Source organism: Vanacampus margaritifer, chromosome 5, assembly GCF_051991255.1.
Source record: "Vanacampus margaritifer isolate UIUO_Vmar chromosome 5, RoL_Vmar_1.0, whole genome shotgun sequence".
Classification (NCBI taxonomy): Eukaryota; Metazoa; Chordata; class Actinopteri; order Syngnathiformes; family Syngnathidae; genus Vanacampus; species Vanacampus margaritifer.
Genome location: NC_135436.1, coordinates 13344057 through 13363783, shown reverse-complemented (window position 1 = coordinate 13363783; position 19727 = coordinate 13344057). Strand labels below are relative to the sequence as shown.

The 19727-nt window shown below is 39.5% G+C and overlaps 3 protein-coding genes across 11 annotated transcripts in view; 2 read left to right on the top strand and 1 right to left on the bottom strand.

The window, feature by feature from the left end:
* The window catches only part of sphkap (SPHK1 interactor, AKAP domain containing), a 94008-nt gene extending 89973 nt beyond the window's left edge, over positions 1-4035 (top strand). For 4 of the 6 annotated variants that reach the window (XM_077565553.1, XM_077565551.1, XM_077565550.1 and 1 more), the window contains 5 exons: positions 274-435; positions 1092-1175; positions 2170-2219; positions 2821-3008; positions 3086-4035. In XM_077565553.1, coding sequence (XP_077421679.1) covers positions 274-435; positions 1092-1175; positions 2170-2219; positions 2821-3008; positions 3086-3241 — 640 coding nt within the window. In that variant the 3' untranslated portion in view covers positions 3242-4035. The remainder of the gene's footprint in view (positions 1-273; positions 436-1091; positions 1176-2169; positions 2220-2820; positions 3009-3085) is intronic. The other 2 variants (XM_077565554.1, XM_077565555.1) reach the window with 2 other exon arrangements.
* Positions 4003-19510, bottom strand: daw1 (dynein assembly factor with WDR repeat domains 1). Of its 4 annotated transcripts, none has more exons than XM_077565558.1 (13): positions 19364-19510; positions 14998-16803; positions 14116-14260; positions 13615-13673; positions 13418-13540; positions 13223-13322; positions 12942-13049; positions 11598-11704; positions 11413-11515; positions 10350-10464; positions 9275-9351; positions 5680-5842; positions 4003-5525 (listed from the first exon to the last, which is right to left on the bottom strand). In XM_077565558.1, the coding sequence occupies exons 2-13, from the start codon at positions 15222-15224 to the stop codon at positions 5491-5493; spliced, it is 1362 nt and encodes a 453-aa protein (XP_077421684.1). In that variant the 5' UTR covers positions 15225-16803; positions 19364-19510; the 3' UTR covers positions 4003-5490. The 4 variants fall into 4 exon arrangements, with proteins under 4 accessions (XP_077421684.1, XP_077421685.1, XP_077421683.1 ...); XM_077565559.1 differs by having other exon boundaries at positions 14998-15070; positions 15185-19448; XM_077565557.1 differs by having other exon boundaries at positions 16888-19448.
* Positions 15680-19588, top strand: slc19a3b (solute carrier family 19 member 3b). Its single transcript, XM_077565560.1, has 8 exons — positions 15680-15829; positions 15912-16091; positions 16244-16409; positions 16606-16921; positions 17060-17211; positions 18820-19012; positions 19097-19238; positions 19436-19588. Exons 1-8 carry the CDS (start codon positions 15680-15682, stop codon positions 19586-19588), a joined length of 1452 nt encoding a protein of 483 aa, XP_077421686.1.
* The last annotated feature ends 139 nt before the right edge of the window (positions 19589-19727 follow it).

The following is a 19727-nucleotide window of genomic DNA, read 5'->3' as shown; positions in this document are numbered from 1 at the left end:
TTTGTCTCTGTCCCTAACGTGAGATTGGCAACCAGTCACTCAGCAACAATTGATTCTTCTCCTGTATTGTCAAGGTTGACAGCCCTCAATCATTTGATCAGGACTTAATTTGATCAGTGTGCTAGAAAGCGCTGAAAATACAGGCATACCCTTGAAGAAGTAGAGTTTGTTGATGTGTTAAATATGCTGACAAATTAGCTACCGTTTTGTGTTCTGCACTGAAACGACATCAGGACACCAAGGTGATGAAATGATACAATTTTGCTCTCCCAGCAGTGAAAGGGACAGGTCAGCTGTGGTTGCGGCCAAAGTAGTGAAGAGGGACAAGCGTTCAATGAGCGCTAGCAGTGAAGAGAGCATGGGAAGCTGGTCGCACATAAACACGGAGGATGACGCCCCCGAAGAGACCAGTAGTTTTATCCAGCTGAGTGAGGGGTCAGTAAGTGCTGTTTGCCGATAAATGCTAATGAGGCTGCTGCTCCCCACTGTCACCTCACTGTCATTGGCCCATTGCTGCTGACTCCTGTGCCAATCCCAAATTGACTCCCTGCTTTATGCTGCTGCTGCTGCTATCATGCCAGCTTGCTCAGACAGCGAGTTCCACAAAGCCCCTGTACAAGACGTGACCACCTTCAACAGTGCTCAGCTTTCGCCATTGGAGAACATTTGTATGACTTCTCAACCCAAAAGCCTTTTGCTTGATGGCAAATTGAGAGGCCAGTCACTAATCGTCCATCGTAGGAAATTTTTCTTGCGATGTTCGCTCAATTGTGAAGCGTACCGTCATAACCACACACTGCTCTGTCCAACTTCTCCATCAACATGTTTAATTTAACACTTCATCCTCAAACCATGTGACACAATGGCATGGTTACCAGCCCGGCTGGTCCATCCACTCCACGCCGACTCTCTCCAAATCTCATTTTCAGGCAGGCTTGCCGTGATTCAAATATCACCAGCTCTCCAACCATGCTGCCGCATGGAAATCGCCAGCTAATGGGCAATATGATTTGACCAAAGCGTATTGTCATCAGTGATTGGGCAGGATATGTGGAACTAAAATAATCTATTGTTTCCTCAATGGTTTACAGGAATTGGACCAGCAGTGGCTCAAGCGTAGGCGTGGCCGATCTAGAGACTTTCTCTGATGTGCCATCTCATAGCAGAGAAATTAGGTAACTGACAATTGCATGCCTTTTATCATATTCTCGTGTAAAATGCGGTAAACAAACAGCTGAAGTCATCACTATAATGATTTAACTCATTCACTGCCATTGACGTCAAAAATTCATTTGAACTATTTCTATTAGTTTAACATTTTTCCCACTTTTGTTAGCAAGAGTATGAAAACCTTGGGGAAAAAAATATTGTACATTTAGAACAGATATCAAATTTGTGATTAATCGTTAGTTAACTAGCGGTCATGTGATTAATTATGATTAAAAAATGTAATTGCCTGATGCCCATAATTTTTATTTAAAAAAAAAAAAATTTTAAAGAAAAGATTATTATTATTTTTTTAGAATTAAAATTACTTTAAATCAAAAGAAGAAGAAGAAGAAAAGATTATTAAAAATTATCGCCGTCGGGCAATTAAAATTTTTCGTAATTAATCGCATGACTTTAGTTAACTCACGATTAATCACAAATTTTATATCTGTTCTAAATGTACAATATTTTTTTCTAGGTTTTCATACTTTTGTTAACAAAAGTGGAAAAAATGTTAAACTAATAGGAATAGTTCAAATGAATTATAGCCATCAATGGCAGTGAATGAGTTAATAAACACTCATTTAGTTCTAGTACAGTGTCAGTGCACAACATAGACGGCATGCAATTTACTGAACTGGTGTTTATTCGTTTCAATCCATAGCAAAGCGCTCACTGTGTATGAGTTTTGTGGAAAGTTAGATGGTTTTCATTTTTCATCAGCCTTGCAAGAAGATTAAAAGCTAAATCATGGACTTCAAAAGCAATGTAATTACACTACCCTTAATTTGGCGCACTTGAAAGGCCCCTTTAATACTGATTAATCACTTTTATTCTTTGGCCAAAAAATAAATAAATATGTTTTTAAAAAACCTAACTGCTGTTGATTTTTTTTTGGTGGAATAAAGACTACTTTGACAAAGACTACTTTGTTAAGGCTGGATTCTTTTGTGTTAACAGTGCAGCGTCAGAGAATTGTGACCAATCAGCAACCAAAGACAGTTACTTTGGTAAGTATGAACTTGGTACTGAATATGTCTTATTGACAGTGTTGGGAACGTTACTTTATAAAAGTAATTAGTTATAGTTACTGGTTGCTTGCTCAAAAAAAGTTGCTGAATTAGTAATTGAATTAGTTCATAATAAAAGTAACTCATGAGCAGAAAATATTTTCACTACTTAAAAAAAATGTTTTATTTTAAATAATTTTATTTGATTATTAATTATTGTTTATTTATTTATTACAAGGAATTCAAATTATGTCCAGGCTATAAAGGGTGTTTTCATTGATTTTTGTGAATATTTATGTGTCACTCCATAATATCATATGCAAAAATCACCAAGCACCACCTGCATCACCATTTAGACCAGGTTTTAGTGAGTCTAAAATCTAGTATACTTTGTCAAAAATGAAGATGATGCCGCACGCGTGGGTGTCGGTCTATGAAAATAGAGCTCAATGTGTTGGATTAAACCCTCCAATTCATTGACTGTGCATTGCCTTTACCTCATTTTGTGAATCTGAAACCGACTGTAAATGATTCAAAATTAGAGTGCCCTGTGAAGATCCTACAGGGAATTGTGGTGACTAATTTATGACTGACATTTCAGAGAGCAGCTCAGCCAGGACAGCAGGAGGTGGTGGCGGTCATGTCAGGGAGCTCCTCGTGGTAAACTGTGACCTGGAAGCGGACTGCATGGACTCGGAGGTGACAGTGGCTCTGCAGTGGATTGCGGCTTCCGAGCTGGGCCTTCCGGCTCTCTACTTCAAGAAGTCCAAAGAAAGAAGGGTTGTCAAGGTGGGCAGACAATTGCTTGTATGCTAAAACAAATGTTTGATATTGTACATTTGACTTTGGTGCGTCTTTTCTGTCAGTTCCAGAAGGTGGTCCACCTGATTTCCCAGAAGTCATGGCGGATCGCTGACTTGTTCAGTGCTGTGGTTCAGTTCTGTAAACTTCATGAGGAGAGTGCGGACATGTCTCTGTCCAGCCTGTTTGACTGGCTTTTAGAGATCCTGTTAAGTGGATGACTTTCCCCAGTCTGCATGCTCACTTCCTCACTGACGCTTGTCTTCTCACCAAGTGTGTTCGCTTCCAAAGCTGAGAGCACAAAGTGATCAGCCAACTTGACAAATGCGCTTTCCCTCACTGCTGTCATTCTATGTCCGTGGAGGTTTGCTTTTCTGTCCGTCACTGCTCTCATACACCCCAAAGGAACACGGGTTGGACATGCCTATTGGGAGTGAACAAGCCATTACGAGATTAGAGTTAGCAGGTTTTAACTGCTCCAGAGTATATTATACCCACAATAATTAGAGTATATTCACAGATTTGTACAACCAAAAAAATGTGTTGGTTCATTTGTTTATTCCACGTTCCAGTATCATGTGCACCTTTCCAAATGTTTAGTAGACTCCATACTGGTTGCTGTTTACATAAAACCACATTATGCATTCATTTCAATCTAAGATAATGCCTATGATATTGTTTTCATTAGCCAACAAAATGTCCTTGTTGTGACCTTAATGGTTTATGTTGAGATCTAATATGTGTTACTTGAGAACAGATCTTAGATTGTTGTCTTGTATATATATTGACCGTTGGGACCTGCAGCACCTTGGACTAGTGGACTCTTTAGCATTTATGGTCAGGAAGTATGGTTCGTTGAATTTGTAAGTGGAATTGGTGTGTTTATTTCATTTCTTTGTGGTACTCTTGTGTTAACAGAAGCACACAACTCAGCTGTAAAATGTCATTATATAAGTGAATGTATTTAACTTTTGAGAACAATAAAAAAAAAAAAACTGATGTGAAGCAAATCTAACACTTGTAAGATTGCCTTCTGTATTGATCTATTTAGCAATAAGATGAAAATAAAAAATGACTCACCAATTGAAGACACAAAAACGTAGATGTCAAAAAGAGTGTAATCGAGTCAAAACAGAACCAATAAATGATATACTGGATGACCTGTGATGACGAACATGCTTGGAGAAATTTCAGCATGTGGCTGGCTGTGAGGCAAGTCTCTTCACGTACACCTGTTAAAAACAACTACTTTTAGGCTGTACCTTCTATTTGCTCTTGCTATTTTGTGTAATACACCGTTTGTGGAATAAGCAGAAATATCTACCTGTTTTTATCCATCAGAGGGCGGCCATTTTGTCACTTGGTACTGAAAATGAATTTGGTCATATGGCATTCGCAAGCTGAGCCCTGAGGAACTGTGATGTCATTTTCAGTTGACAGCATGTGACAAAATGGCTGCCTTCAGAGATGGATCGAAACGGGTGCATTTTGCTGCTTACTCCACAATATTCAATACTAAGAATACCATGTTTCGACAAGTGGGAATACATAGAAAATATTAATGTAAAGAACATTTTCGTGTTGACTTGCCCTTTAATGATGTTAACTTATTGTTGCTTTAGCCATACAGTACTGTACTGAGCAGCCTGGACAAATGTGTAAACCACACTCCTAGCTTATAATTAAAGCAATAATTTCCAGTTTTTTGTCTGCATCAGATTTTTCCCACTCAACCATGACCAGTACCAGTTATCCTATTAGGCATGATGATGGCTTGACCTCCAATATTGGTTGATTCTAAACTGCAAGGCTTTAGGAGCATTTGTCTTATGAGTCAGTACTAGCAAATTGAGATATTCACTGGAACTTACTTAACACAAAATTTCAAACATAAAAGCAAAGCAGCCAAAATGCATGGATAAGCTTTCATTTGAATGAAAATGTTCCAAAGTGGAGGGACGCCACAAACAGAGCAGCAGCAATCACCACAAATTTGAGGTTGCAATTTGTACTCTCACAGAACACAAAACAAATTTCAAATCATCTTTCTGGTCTCCCTGAGCGCACATAAGTCTCAACACATGGTGGATATGCACTGGCCTCTTTACCAAGCTGATATCAGCGAACCACATGTGAAAGCTAAATCCTGGAAGAAATTAGCTTAAGCTACTTTAGCATAGTAGGGAAAGAGGAAACAACAAGATGACCTTGAGCTCAAATGGGGGAGAAAAAATATTATTTTTGATGGACAGAAATGTGAACGTCAAGAGGACAAGCTGGGGATTTACATCAAGAATTGACTGAATACGAGTAGCAAGCCCTTGCACCAACATTTCAATGTCACGCTGATACTGTCAACAATGTATGTTGATGAGCTGCTCATCCTCAAACGAAGCCATCTACGGCAGCATATATGCAACGCAGATCGCAGTGTTGTGACACGAGGACGTCAACCGGCTCCCGAGAAGGGTCAGCACCAGATCCGGCACGTGTTATCCTTGCTGCCTGCACACAAACACGAGCAGGTGGCTGCACAGCTGGGACAAGAGCAATTAACAATTTGTGACAGGCTCGCTAGGACTTGTTCACCGCTCAACGCAACACTCGTTATCAGACGTGCACGGTTGCCAAATGTGGGACATTTGTGGGTGTGCTGTACCTGTGATAATGGTGTCGCCTTCGTAGTTGAAGACGCAGGAGAAGATCTCGTCGGTGTGGCCCTTTAGGACCTGAAGGCAGACTCCGGACTGAACATCCCACAAGCGAGCAGTCTTGTCTGAGCTGGCAGTCAGAATCCTGCTGCCCTGAGGACTGAAGCAGATCTAACAAGAGAGGCCGAGTCATTCAGTCACTCAATAAAAGATTCAAGCAGAGGTAACTTAAAATCCTGTGAATAACACACACCCGTGTATATTACACCCTCACCCTTAAAAAGTTTTTTTTTTTTTGTCTGTACTTGTGTATAACACGGTCCCCCGATTTGCTGGTATTCGTTATCAGAGTGAATAATATAGATTCAAAACATACCAAATAAAGTGCAAATGCTTTAAATCAAAGTTAAAACGTATGCTCATTTCACATACCTAACCCTTCTACTTTATTTATTTATTTTAGGGCTGTCAAAATTAGTGTGTTAATTTAAAGTTCTTTCAACGCCCCTTACTTGGAAAGCCTGTAGTGGGGAAATTCCAGTCACAACGCAGTAGACACGTCCATGTCAAAATTAAGCAGTATTAAATTTAATAATAATGCATATAATTTGTGGAGACTGGGGTCAAGTTGTATTTTACAATTTTAAAAATGTGTAGAATTTTACAAGTTACTTCAAGATTAGATAGCTCTTAATAGGAAAAGAAAAACGCATTCAGCGGTCACCGTCTTATAAATGCAATTATGCCATCTAGTGACAGAAAAAATGACAACACAAATCAATATCATACTCGTTTTTTATAGTACATCTTTTTGAACTCAATTTTATGATTTATTATTAAATTACTTTATCACTGACTAAAAGATGCAGCCATATTCTATTTAACATTTTTTCCCCCACTTTTATGTTGACAAGATTATGAAAACTTACATTTTATTGTACATTTTGAACAAATATAAAAATGTGTGATTAATCATGAGTTAGCTATTGAAGTCATACGATTAATAACAATTTTAAAAAATTATCGCCTGACACCCCTATTTACAACTCCCAAGTACTGCCTAGGTGCTGGTAAACTTCTCAAGAATGTAAAAACCTTTCTTATTGAGCCCCGTGTATAATACCAAAAGTGCTCATTCCGTCAGTGCTTTTGCTGGCAGATGGGAAGCTATGAAAATCTGACAGAGCACCGAGGGAAGCGTTTTTTTTGTCTGTCACAAGAACCGTCAAAAACCAGGTCAGTGCTGACGGACTGAGACAGATTCCTGATTTGCTAACGAGTAACGACGCGTGTCTCACATGTGTTTATTCGAGGGGGAGTGACTATACACCGGGCTCCTCGTCCTCCTACAGAAAGAAAAAAAAAAGTTTGAACATCGCTGGTCCATCTGGTGACCTGCGGTTGCCATTCACTAAGCTTGCTCCGTTTTTCTTAATGTTTGAACATATTGATAAAATGTAGGCTAAATGCTAAAAATATAGCATTTTTCCCAATAATGCCATGGGGTATTGACAACAACAAAAATGCTATGCTATACGTTTGAACATACTTTGCAAATAAATTCAAATGTGTTTGAATGAGTTTGCTAATACGTGCTACAGATCATTATATTGCGGAAGCGTGGTTAAAATAATGGTGACAGACTGGCAGGCAGGCGGGCCGCCGCTGGTCAATGAGAAATTACGGACTGATGACATTTATTGACATGCCCACCTCTGCTGTAATCTTTGTAAAAAGTCATTTAGTGATGATTGAACCACGGTTAAAATAACAATGAAGGGGTGACAAACTGCCAATGATGGAAAGGTGGCCTTGCCACTGGCTAATAACGAATGATGGACTGGCAAAAATGTACTGTGTCCATCTCTGTGCAATAAGACCCCCCCCCCCCCCCCCACACACACACACACTCCCACCCCTCCATTTGGGATCTAAGAGTGTTATTCACAGGAATTTGTAGTAGTTAAAATGGCAAAAGGAGGTGAGAAGTAGTGAAAACTTTCATTAGCCCATGGGACTAATCAAGAAGGATAAAGAAAGCAGCGGCACTACTTCTTTAAGGGGACCAATTTGAAAATCTCACTGTGACAATTGTGTTAGGCCCAAGCGTAACGGAATGCTTTATTCTTACACCGAGGGGACAAGACGGACGACATGATTAAATAGTGCTACTCTAGATACCCATGAAAATAAAGAATGGTTTTATTACAGATATAAACAGAGCACCAAGGAGCAAACCCAGACGGGACGTGTCAAGAATGTGACTAAGGAAGAAGGCCAGATGGAGAAAATGGAAATGCAAAACTATTTTTTTTAAATGATCTTTCTCTAAAAAGTGATTGAGATGAATTCTCTCGTTAAATAGAAAAGCATAAAACAAGAGGGCAGGCAGACAGAAAAGGGGACTAGGTCAAATAAAAATAGGAAAATGTCACAGTTAAAAAGCACGGTGGGGTACGAAAGGTGTCCTGTTAAAGAGAGATAAGAGTCATAATCCTCTGGATTGATCCTCCGCCAGTCTATTTATAACTGACGGATAAACAGAAGGACCTTTTGCGTACACACAACACGTGCACATTTGTGCACAAGAACACCATAGTGCTTTTCACTCACTCGTGTTTCAAAACAGCAACCACTATAAGGCATTTGACCTTTCCTCTATGTTTGATTATGTGGAGGGGGAATGCGAGGCTAACCTTATTAATATTATCGGAAGTCATTCCTTCAGAAGCGTCACAGCGGACAACAACTCCATAACTATATTCTGGTTTATACAGGTTTGCTAAGCTCCTCAACTGGACACACTGAGCATACAACAGGCTGAAAGGGATGCAGGCCTCCAGTCAACATCAGCCCGTTTACAAATAAACTATTTGGAGAACAGCTGCAGCCACAGATTGAGGCTTAAGGTTACATGAGTGCAAGAGCTTAAAAAAATAAAAATAAAAAATAAAAAAAGGTTAGCCATAATCCTGGTAAGAATTACACTTAGAGTTCCAAACACAAGTAGTGAATAATTCAATATGTAGTGTGCGCTGGTTCATATTTTATGAGGCCTTGTGTAATGTTTCTAGTTTCGAACCAGCTGTGCATTATTCATTTTGTCGATATCAGCCCTCCCCTGTTCACAAGAAACTGACGTTTGTTATGAATTTGAAAAAGAGAAAGCAAACAAAGTTAGCTACTGTGTAGGGATTGGTAAAACATGCTGTAGATAAAATAAAATGAGAACTGAATTATTTCTGCCGAGTCAGTTCAGTGATTCCCGACCACTGTGGTACAGCACACTAATGTGAGAGATCATCAAGTCTGCAATGGGAAATGAACTTCAATATATTTGCATTCAACTAAATAGGCCTAGATCGCTCCACTGCATTTTGAGTTTTGATTGAGCGCCTCCTAGTGGCGACTATTATGATTGGAGTCAAAACTCGAAGGGTTGTAACATCAATGAAAGCACTGATTGAAGGGAACCCAATTTTCTGTTCTTTATGAGTGAATCCAACTCAAGAAAAACAAATAAAAATTAAATAAATAAAGACAAGAAAAACACAAACTCCCCGTGACTGCCTGTCAACAGCATCGTGCACATGCGACTCTCACCTTGGAGATCTCTCCCTCATGGCCTTCCAGTGTTGTCAGACACTTGTGTGTGGTTGCGCTGAATACTTTGGCTGTGCCTGGCAAAAACACCAGACGATAAAAAGAGAGGGATTGGTGAATACGAAAATGAAAGTTGTTGTGAAATTGATGTATCCACTATGACAAGTGGACATATCATAGGTCATAATCAAAGTAATTACATCACCTGCGGTGAGACCACCATTTTTCAAGGGGATCAATTTGAGGCAGATCATTCATTTATTCAAATAGATTATAAACCCGGCAATTATTTTGGAGGCCGTGTTTAATAGAGCAGGGGCCACTAATGACACCCTTGTTTCTTCACTTTCTTGTACATTTAAAGTGGCGGATACAGATGTAAGGGTACATTTGCTTGGACAAATATGATGACAAAAATAACTCACAAAAGTTTAATTGAAGAGCTGATGTTGAGCCCTTTCAAACATTTTGTTTGAGGGCTGCATAAAGAAAAAGAAAAAAACGAAGGATGCAAGGGCCACCAAATAATTCTTCGACACTCAAGCAAGCAATTATATATTACATATTGGAGTCCATTTGATAAACTACTAAATAACAGCTTTCTTTTTCAAGATGATAAGTTAACGATTTTCAAGATTTACCTCTACACTCAACAAAAGAGCAAACTGTAGTAAGTGGACCATTTTTAAAATCGTTACTTGAGGATCATCTTTGCAAGACATGTTCAAAAATCGGACCTTGACAGAGCAAAAAGTAAAAGGAATTTTTTTTGGCTTCTAAAATTGAATTATATTTATTCATTGTGGTTGTAAACAGTTTATTTGCATCTTTGCATATTTCGAAAATCTCTGTAGTATACAGACCCATTTATAAGTGGCAGTGGCATCTTAAAAATAGATGGTGGGCCACCAGTGGCCCCCGGGCCATAGTTTGGACATTCCTGCCTTAAGTAGTACCAGGCTCTAATGCCTGAACAAGAAATTGATGAGAACAAGGTGGTCTAACCATTTTTTCATGACTGCACATACATCTGTTTGCTAAAACAATAGTCTAATAAAACACTGATGTGTCTCACCATCAGCAGAGGCTGTAGCAATGAGTTGACCCCGTAAATCAAAACACACATCCAGCACCTCTGCTTGGTGTCCAACGAGGGTGGCTACACAGTTACCACTGCCTGCATCCCAAACCTGAAAAAGAAATGCAGCACAAAATATATCGACAAGAAACACTGCTAAACAGTAAAAAGAAGACATTAAGTAAATCTAAAGTGCCTTCATTGCATTACCATCATTTTTGTGTGAAGAGAGTTTCAGCTGTCAACAGTTAAGCTTTTGTCATCAGTTAGCACCACTTCCTGGTGTGAGACGAAGCCCTCTCGTGTGTGATCAAACGTGAGATCACAAAACCGAAAAACAGTAACGTATAAATAAATAAAATAAAAATGGAGCACAGCCAACTCCAGCCAATTGAAGTGGCTCCTCATTACCATTAAAATCATGACAGTCGAAGCACATGAATTTGACTTGCTGCGGTCCGTGCTTGCATGAGATTGTTGCATGTAAAGTGCGTTTATACAGGTCAACTGCAAGCATTTGTGTGTGAATATTCGTTAATTGAGGGAAAACCACTCTCGAAGTTGATGCTAACTTCCGGTTAGCATTTGAATGGGATCCTCCATTCACTAGCATTAGCATTAGCACTAGGCTCGTAATGTGATAAAAACGAAGCATGTATTGTATTTAAATATAAACTGTATGTAATTCTTATTGTTGTGTGTTTAGTTATGAAGTTAACTCCAACTGGAGTGTCATTACACAACTTAAAGAACCATTAGGGACAGCAGAATCACATTGATTCACTACGGTACACTACAAGCAACATGGTGCATTCAGGGTGCTTTCATAACGTAGGGGACTTGTAAATGCACCGCTCTATGCTCCACATTAACCGTTTTTCTTCGATCATTACGTTTTGAAGATCGAGAGAAGCCAAAATCACGATAACATTTTGATGAATCGTCCAGCGCTAGCGCGGAATAGGGAAAATAATTTCACAAACATTATCTGATAGTGCAAGATCCTTATGTTGGTACTTCTTTACATAATCAGTAAGTGACAGAATATCAATGTTCTCACCTTGCCCGTTTTATCCATGGAGCCTGTGACTATCAGTGAGCAATCCCAGTTAAACTGCACATTGCTGATCTCTGCCTGGTGGCCCATCAACGTGTAGACACGCCTTCGAATACAAGAAGAAACGGTCACGGGTCAGCGGCGGTGCACTTTTTCACTAAAATGGTGCAACAAGTCTGATGTTTGACCTTCTTGAAGCAACATCCCAAATAATAACGGTGTGGTCAAAGGAGCCAGTCACAAGCTGACTGCCCACTGAGTTGAAGCACAAGGAGAGGACCTCTGCCGTATGACCCTGAATGCAGTCAAGCACAGAAAATTACAATACATCACATAGTCTCTTCTCCATCAGGTTAATACCCAATAATCGTTGATTATTTAGCTTTAAATGATCATCAATCAATCACTAAACATATTGTTAGATTAGGCCTCCTCTTAATGATTAGATAGGTGACCATTGTGTCGCTGTGACCTAGCTTGGCATCTTCTTATCTATCTGCACTCTGGCGCACTTATCAAGTTGAAACTTTCACATGGCCAAGACAGTACAAGAGTAGAAATCATTTTGGACAAATTAGACCTTCTTCCGCATCCATAGCTATGTACTCGATCTTTCTGGCATCCAGTTTTCAACTGAGAATATGGACTCTTCTGGTTGTTATTATTAGTTTACTGAGTATTAAAAATAAAATTTAAAAACGGTGAAATTTCCCATCAGAACTTAATAATTTAATAAAACAGCTTCATTGATTGCTGTCCGTGAAGACTGATTGTTGTCATGGGGAGGGCAGCAAAAGCCGACTTCGCACTCACATCAAGGCTAAAAATGTGCAGTTTGCGTTGCATTTTTCGGGTCAAAATCTGTATTTTGCGCTTTACTAAAACACAATGAATAGCAAAACTAAGAATCACAGATCTTAAAGTTTTTTCCGAACTGTGGAGACTTTCACAAAAAACTTCACTTAGATGGATTTACGCATGTTAAAGTTGCTGCAACACACTTACGTCATGCGCAGGATGTAGATGGTCGACCGCCACAACCACCTAGCTAGCAACAAACTTTGCTAGCTACTAGTGTGGCTAAAGACGTTGTGGACTCACTCCAGTCCTGCGTCAGTCATCACCTCCATGATGGCAAATAAGATACATATATGAAAAGAATCATTCTCACTAAGGGATGACGAGGAAAGACTGAGAAGCCACACTAATTGCTAAGCTAACCTAAGACTGGCACGGCTAGCGCGTTGAACACCAATATGCTCAACAAAATTTAAAAAGACTTGACTTGCAAAATTGCTCCTCAAAGTAAATATTTCAAATCTTGACACTCACATTCCAAGAGTTCCATTCAGAAAAGATTTCTGTGCTTTATTCAAATCTAATAATGACACTGAGATCATGAGTGGGTGTGTGAGGTTGAGAGGGTCTGCTTGCCTGCAGCGTTCAATTTAACAATGTCACAGAAGAATTGTATTGATGTACCAAGTGCCTCAAGCAAGGCCAGTGAGAGGAGAAAAGAAAAGATGACTCACGGTGAGAGTGGCCACCTCCCACCCAGTCGCAACTTCCCACAGCTTGGCGGTGGAGTCCATGCTACCTGTGGCCACGAGTGTACTCTGAGGGTTGAATGCCAGACACACCTATACACACACAAAAATTTAATTAAATAAAAAAATCACACTTACAGTTAGGTCGTATAGGAAATTATTTCTCTGAGACTTTCTTGTCATATCCTGAATGTAAGACAACATGAGTTAGATATGATCAAATTATGTGCACTAAATGTATGATATGCAAAAAAGGTCATTCTCACTATTTCAGCTGTATGGCCTCGAAACGTATAGAAGCATTTGCCCGTCTCAGCACACCATAGCTTACAGGTCTTATCAAAAGAACCAGTCGCAATCTTGTCCCTAAATAAGACAGAATAGCACTTAAAAGTGGAAACCCAATAGAAGAGTTGAAAATCATGCCGGCTCTCAGATTCTTTGCTATGGATGCTTATTACCCAAAAGGGTTGTTGAATGCGATGGCATACACCACGTTTCGGTGACCCTCAAGTGTGTGTAGCTCGGTGCCTGAGGCGGTGTCCCAAATACGACACGTTCTGTCGTAGCTCCCAGTTAGAAACCTGCAGAGTAAACAAGATGATGATAGCAACGAACACGCAAGCTTTTCATGAGGTGGCAGAATTGTGCACATCACCTTGACCCTGATTTGTCAAATGCAACATTAGTCAGAGGCAGTATATGTGCCTTCAGCTCCTGTAAAAACAACACACACAATGAATAACTCTAATAACTTTTCTTTCACTAGTGTCACTAAGTTATATGTGTAATATAATTACTTATATTAATGCAAATTTTTGACATGGAGAGGAATTTCTAAACAGCTTTACTGCCTTATCAGAAATGCAAATAACTATTACAGGTCGATGTGTGTGTCTGCTGCTCTCTAGTGTTTACAAGAAGCAGCGACTTGCTAATGTCACGACTCAGATCCTTGACTTGACAATATTTCCTTACTTTTTCTTGGAATAGCACTCCAAATCTGTGACACTTCAAGAATTTCTTGCATAATTGATTAAGGTCTGGATTCTGGCTTGACCAAGCACTTCAATTATCTTGTGAAGTCAAGTCTTTTGTTTGGATTTGGATCATGGACAGAGCAGGAAAGAAATTGGGGCAGGGGAACAGACAGACTAACCTTGGAAAAACTGAAGTTGTTGTGGTCCTCTTGGTTCTGTTTTTGTTGGAGTCGAATGATTAGCTTTTTTACTTGCTCAGCTCGGGATTTTGTGATAAGAGGCTCTGAGTGCATGATCTCTTTCAATAACTTATCTGGGTTGGTTCTGCATAAAAAAATAAAATAAAAATACAAGAATAGCAACTTGATATAAGTATTAAAAATGTGAAATGCATTTCCCATCATCATCATCATATTCATCATCATAACGACCAGCTTTTGGCATTCAAAAATTGCCCCTCTAGTCTTAAAAAAACAAAAACAAGCAAACAAACAAAAAAAAAAACAGACTACACTATACGGTGTTTTTTTTCTTCTTCCGGTCATCGTAGTAGCAAGTCAAAAGCAAAACTAAGTCGTTGTCTTTTTATTTTCTAATATATGATGGTGATTTTTTTTTCTTCTCAGTGCAATCACTACACAAATAAGAGGAAAACTCTTTTGCCCCCCCCCCACACACCAATTTGTTAAAACAGCTAACGTATATAACTGAAGGTTATATATACATATACATATAAATACATATATAAATACATATACACACACATATACATATATACATAAACACGCATACATACATATACAGTACACATATATGTACATACACATGTACATACGCACATGCACACACACACGTACACGTACATACGCACACGCACACACACACATACATGTACATACGCACGCGCACACAGACACACACATATACATGTACATACGCACACGCACACACACACATACATGTACATACGCACATGCACACACAAATACATACATATACGTACGCACATGCACATACACACATACATATATGTACATACACAAACAATGCACATAGCCTACTCTATTGTCAAATCCAAAAGGTCGATTGATTTGGTCCTCAGTAGCCCTGCTTTGTCATATTCCAGGATTATACCTATGAGGGTGGGAAAAACCGTTAGACTGAATGCGATATTCTTTCCTTCCATTATAGGCGCATTTGCCATGAAAACAACCACAGATCCCGTTTCAGAACAATGACTTGTGTTACCTGGTGGATAATATCTGAGAAGAAACCTCTTGAGTCTCATTTTGCGCAAGCAAGCCCACGCTGTATGTCAACAAACCGTTGCTACGGTAACAACTAGCACGTGGCCAAGACGCATGCTCAGTCTGACTCGAAAATAAATAAAATAAATTAAAAAACGCGCATGATTTAAGGAAGATTTTTGTTTTCAATAATTCATGTTGCGTTAAGATCAAGATGAATATGTTTCATACAAACAATCACTTTTAATGATAATAGAAAGGAAACGTGCTTTTTGTCTTCACTTCAGAATTGGTCTTAAAGTCTGCACAGTTATCATGCTGTTTTCTAACAGGTGAAAGTCTAAGCTCATAAAGTGTAACACGTGCTCATCTAACACATTATTATTCCAGCTAGTGGAGATGACTAACTAGGGAAGTGCCATGTGGAAGAGAAAAGTGTTACATTAGGAACCCTGGGAACGAGGCGCCAGAGAGATTCTTTTTTTGGGGGGGGACGATGGGCTACTGGGCCAAGCTGAAGTCCTCAAATTGGGCTTTTCCTACTGCAGTCTTGTCACTTTATGGGTTTTTTGCCAACTGCAGAATTGCAGAGCCTTTCCTCGCGCCATACTTAATTGGACCTTATAAGAACATCTCTGAAGAAGTGGTAAGTTGATCTCACCCACCAACAACAGTGTGTGTGTTACACCAGCAATCATGTTCTTTGCTTGCACATTGTTTTCTTTTAGGTGACCAACTACCTATTTCCCATATGGACATATTCCTACCTGGCCTTCCTTTTCCCCGTTTTCCTATTGACTGACTTTTTGAGATATAAGCCACTCATTATATTGCAGGGGCTCTTCCTGGTTTCCAACTATGTCCTGCTATGCTTTGCTCCTGGACTACTTGCCATGGTCTTCCTTGAGGTTTGCAAATGTTACAACAAATATTTTATATACCAAGATCAGTAAAACAAAAAAATCAATACAATCATTTGCCAAGGCTGAAAGATGGATAACGTGGGTCCATATACATGTCATCACCGGTTTCATTTTAATAATAGTTCTTTTATTTACAGATTACTTATGCTGTGGCGACTGCCACAGAGGTGGCCTACTTTTCCTACATATACAGCGTGATTCCCCTTGAGAATTACCAAAAAGCCACTGGTTACCTTCGCAGCGCCGCCCTTTTTGGGTACACGTTTGGTGCCGGCCTGGGCCAAGTTCTCGTCTCATCGGCAGGTGGTGTTTCAAATCTTGCAATAGTCAACTACTAAAAGGGATTAAATTCATTATATGAAAGTCCAAAACCCTTGATTGTGTCCTTTCAGTATGCAAAACTACTTGATATTCACTTGCAAAAAATTTTATAAAAGAAACTCCTGAATTATTCGAAAATTTGAGCAGGCAGTATGAAAGTATGAATTCTAATCAACAGGGTTGGACTACTTCTATATCAATGCCATGACTCTGGGCGTTGTAAGCGTGGCTTTTCTCACCTCCTTTTGGTTGCCAATGCCTCAGAGGAGCTTGTTCTTCAAAGGGAGAACAACTGCAGTTTTAGACCGACAGTCCCAGCAGGAGGTGCCTGGGAGAACGGACAGGCCTGATGAAACGGCAGCGGGTGCGGTGGACGCTAGCTCCGGGAAACAGAAGATGGAGCGTAATGACAATGCTGGCTGCTGCAGCAGGAAAAATGTGCTCAGTGCAGGTCATTTACTTTGGAAAAGCTTCAGGGAGTCCTACTCGTCAAGGCATTTTCTTCTGTTCTTTTTCCATCTATATTTAACTTGCATGCATGCACATGTAGCCATTTATCACGTTCATCAATGTGACCTGGTACTAATTACGATCAATAATCCTAACTTCTCGTCCTAATGATCCACATGCAGGCATTTGATCTATTGGTCCCTGTGGTGGGCTCTGGCCACAGCTGGATATACACAAATAATCAACTACATCCAACTCATGTGGGACCATATTGAGCCATCTGCTACATCATCCGTTTACAATGGTGGAGTAGAAGCTGCATGCTCTCTTGTTGGTAAGACTGTTTGGGTTTTTCCTAGCATGTCTGTACACTTTTGCAAACAAACCACACCTAGCCATAACATCATTAGATTAGATATAGACAGTTGATAGGCTTAACTGCTATTAAAAGTCTGGGTATACACATGGGCAAGGCAATACCCCAGGGCATTTTGGGGAAAAATGCCAAACGTAAATCATACACTGTCAACATAATAAATCGTAAAAATTACAAATAAACAATATTTACTTAGTTAATTTTCAAACGTATTGGAACAATGTTAGCCGAATGCTAATGAAAAATTGCATTTTTCAAACTTGCACATTTGCAAGTCAATATTCCATGGCATTAGGTGAAAAATGCTAACTTATTTTTTTATATTTTGCATTTAGCCTATTAGTCCATTTTTGAATGGCAAATACATACGCTTAAACTAGGGATGTCAGGCGATTAATCACAAACTTTATATCTGTTCTAAATGTACAATAAATTCCATCCATCCATTTTCTTAACCGCTTTTCCTCACAAGGGTCGCGGGGGGCACTGGAGCCGATCCCAGCTGGCTTCGGGCAGTAGGCGGGGTTCACCCTGAACTAGTTGCCAGCCAATCGCAGTGTACAATACATTTTTTCCCAAAGTTTTCATATGCTTGCTAACATAAAAGTAGGAACAAATGAAATATGGCTGCATCTTTTAGTCATTGATACAGTAATTTCATAATTCATAAATTGAGTTAAATTAAAGATGTACTGCACTGTAAAAAAAACAACAACCAAAAACTAGTGCCATCTAATCTTTAACATTAAGTAACTTGCAAAATTCTGCACAATTTTACAATTGTAATATACAACTTGACCCCCCAACACAAATATATGCAGGATTCATTAAATTTATTACTGCAAAATTTTGACGTGGACGTGTCTGCTGCGTTGCGACTAGACTTCCCCCAGTACAGGCTTTCCAAATAAGAGGCGGTCATTAATCGCGCATTACAAAAATGAGTGGCGTTAAAAGAACTTTTAATGAACTCAGGGTTAGGGTTAGATGAGGATTGTTATCAGGCTTCTCCAGAGCTTACTGATGAGCTGAATCACCTGTGTTGGAATAGGGATACATGGAAAACAGGCTGGATAGTGTTCCCCGAAGACCAGGGTTGGAAACACTGTTAGATATACAGTATATGGATGTAACATTTTGAACCGCTCCAAAATGATTTTGGCGTGTTGATGTAAAATAAGATTAAAATTCTTGCTTTAGTTTTTGTATTCATCCCGAATACGCAAAATCCCTCTCTCTCTCGCTCTGTGTATTTGTCATGGATTATTTCATTGTGTTTTAATGTTATTTTGTGAAATTGCAACTTTGTAGTGGTTGCATTAAATGATAGAATAGGACACTTTAGTCCCTACTAATGACTCAAGTCCAATAGGCTATCAGTACAGTAGCCTCCTACTGTAACTACTTTCCTTCATGAAAAGATTATTTTTTGAAGTGGTCAGCTGCTAAAAAATTAACTCAGTTTTATGTACATATAACGAATTTATTTTATTTATTTATTTTCAATATGCGGATAGGGTGTACCATATGCTACTAGACTATTCACGTATCCATTTTGTGGGGCAGGTGCTGCAGCAGCCTTTTCAGTGGGTTACATTAAGGTGAACTGGTCTGTGTGGGGAGAGCTGGCATTAGGTTTGTTTTCAGCCGCCGGGGCAGGCGCTGTGTTCCTGATAGTGCTCACCAGCAATATCTGGGCTTGCTATGCTGGCTATGCCCTTTTTAAATCATGCTACATGCTTCTCATCACCATCACAACGTAAGTTCACTGCAGTCACACAGCAGAACAGAGTCACTTCTTGAAAAAGCTTAACTCAAACATAACAGCAACAATGCATTTCAGATTTCAGATAGCAGCCAATCTCTCAATGGAGTGCTACGCCCTGACATTCGGGATCAACACCTTTGTGGCCCTCTGCCTGCAGACCATTATGACACTTATTTTTGTCGATGGCGCTACATTAGGACTGGACATTGTGACACAGGTATGTTTGGACGTGTAATAAAACAGAAGCAGACTTGTGCATTTTGAAATAACATGTAGGCCCACGCAAGGCAAGAATGTGAGCCATTGATGCAAAAACTGTGACACCTAGTGGCCATCATTTACCTCTGCATACAAAGTCAACGATGGAGCTTGGTTCAGTGCTGAGAAAAATGTGATTTCTCTCTCTCGCTCTAGTTCTTCATTTACGGGATCTACCATGCTGTCATCTCCGTGCTGTTTTTGATTCGAGGGACCTACACTGCTTGTACAAAGCGAAGCACTACAGAGCCACCAGATAGCCTGCAAAAAGAGAACATGGTGGAGGTGATATATGAAGAACCTTTCTGACGGTCAACCAACCAATTGTTATACTTTAACAGTACTTGAATGAGTTGATTATTGTTACAGTATTATTTTATTTCTAATCTTTTGACAGCAGTTTCCTCAGATATGTTGTTTTAACAAACATGATTGAAAAGCTTTACTA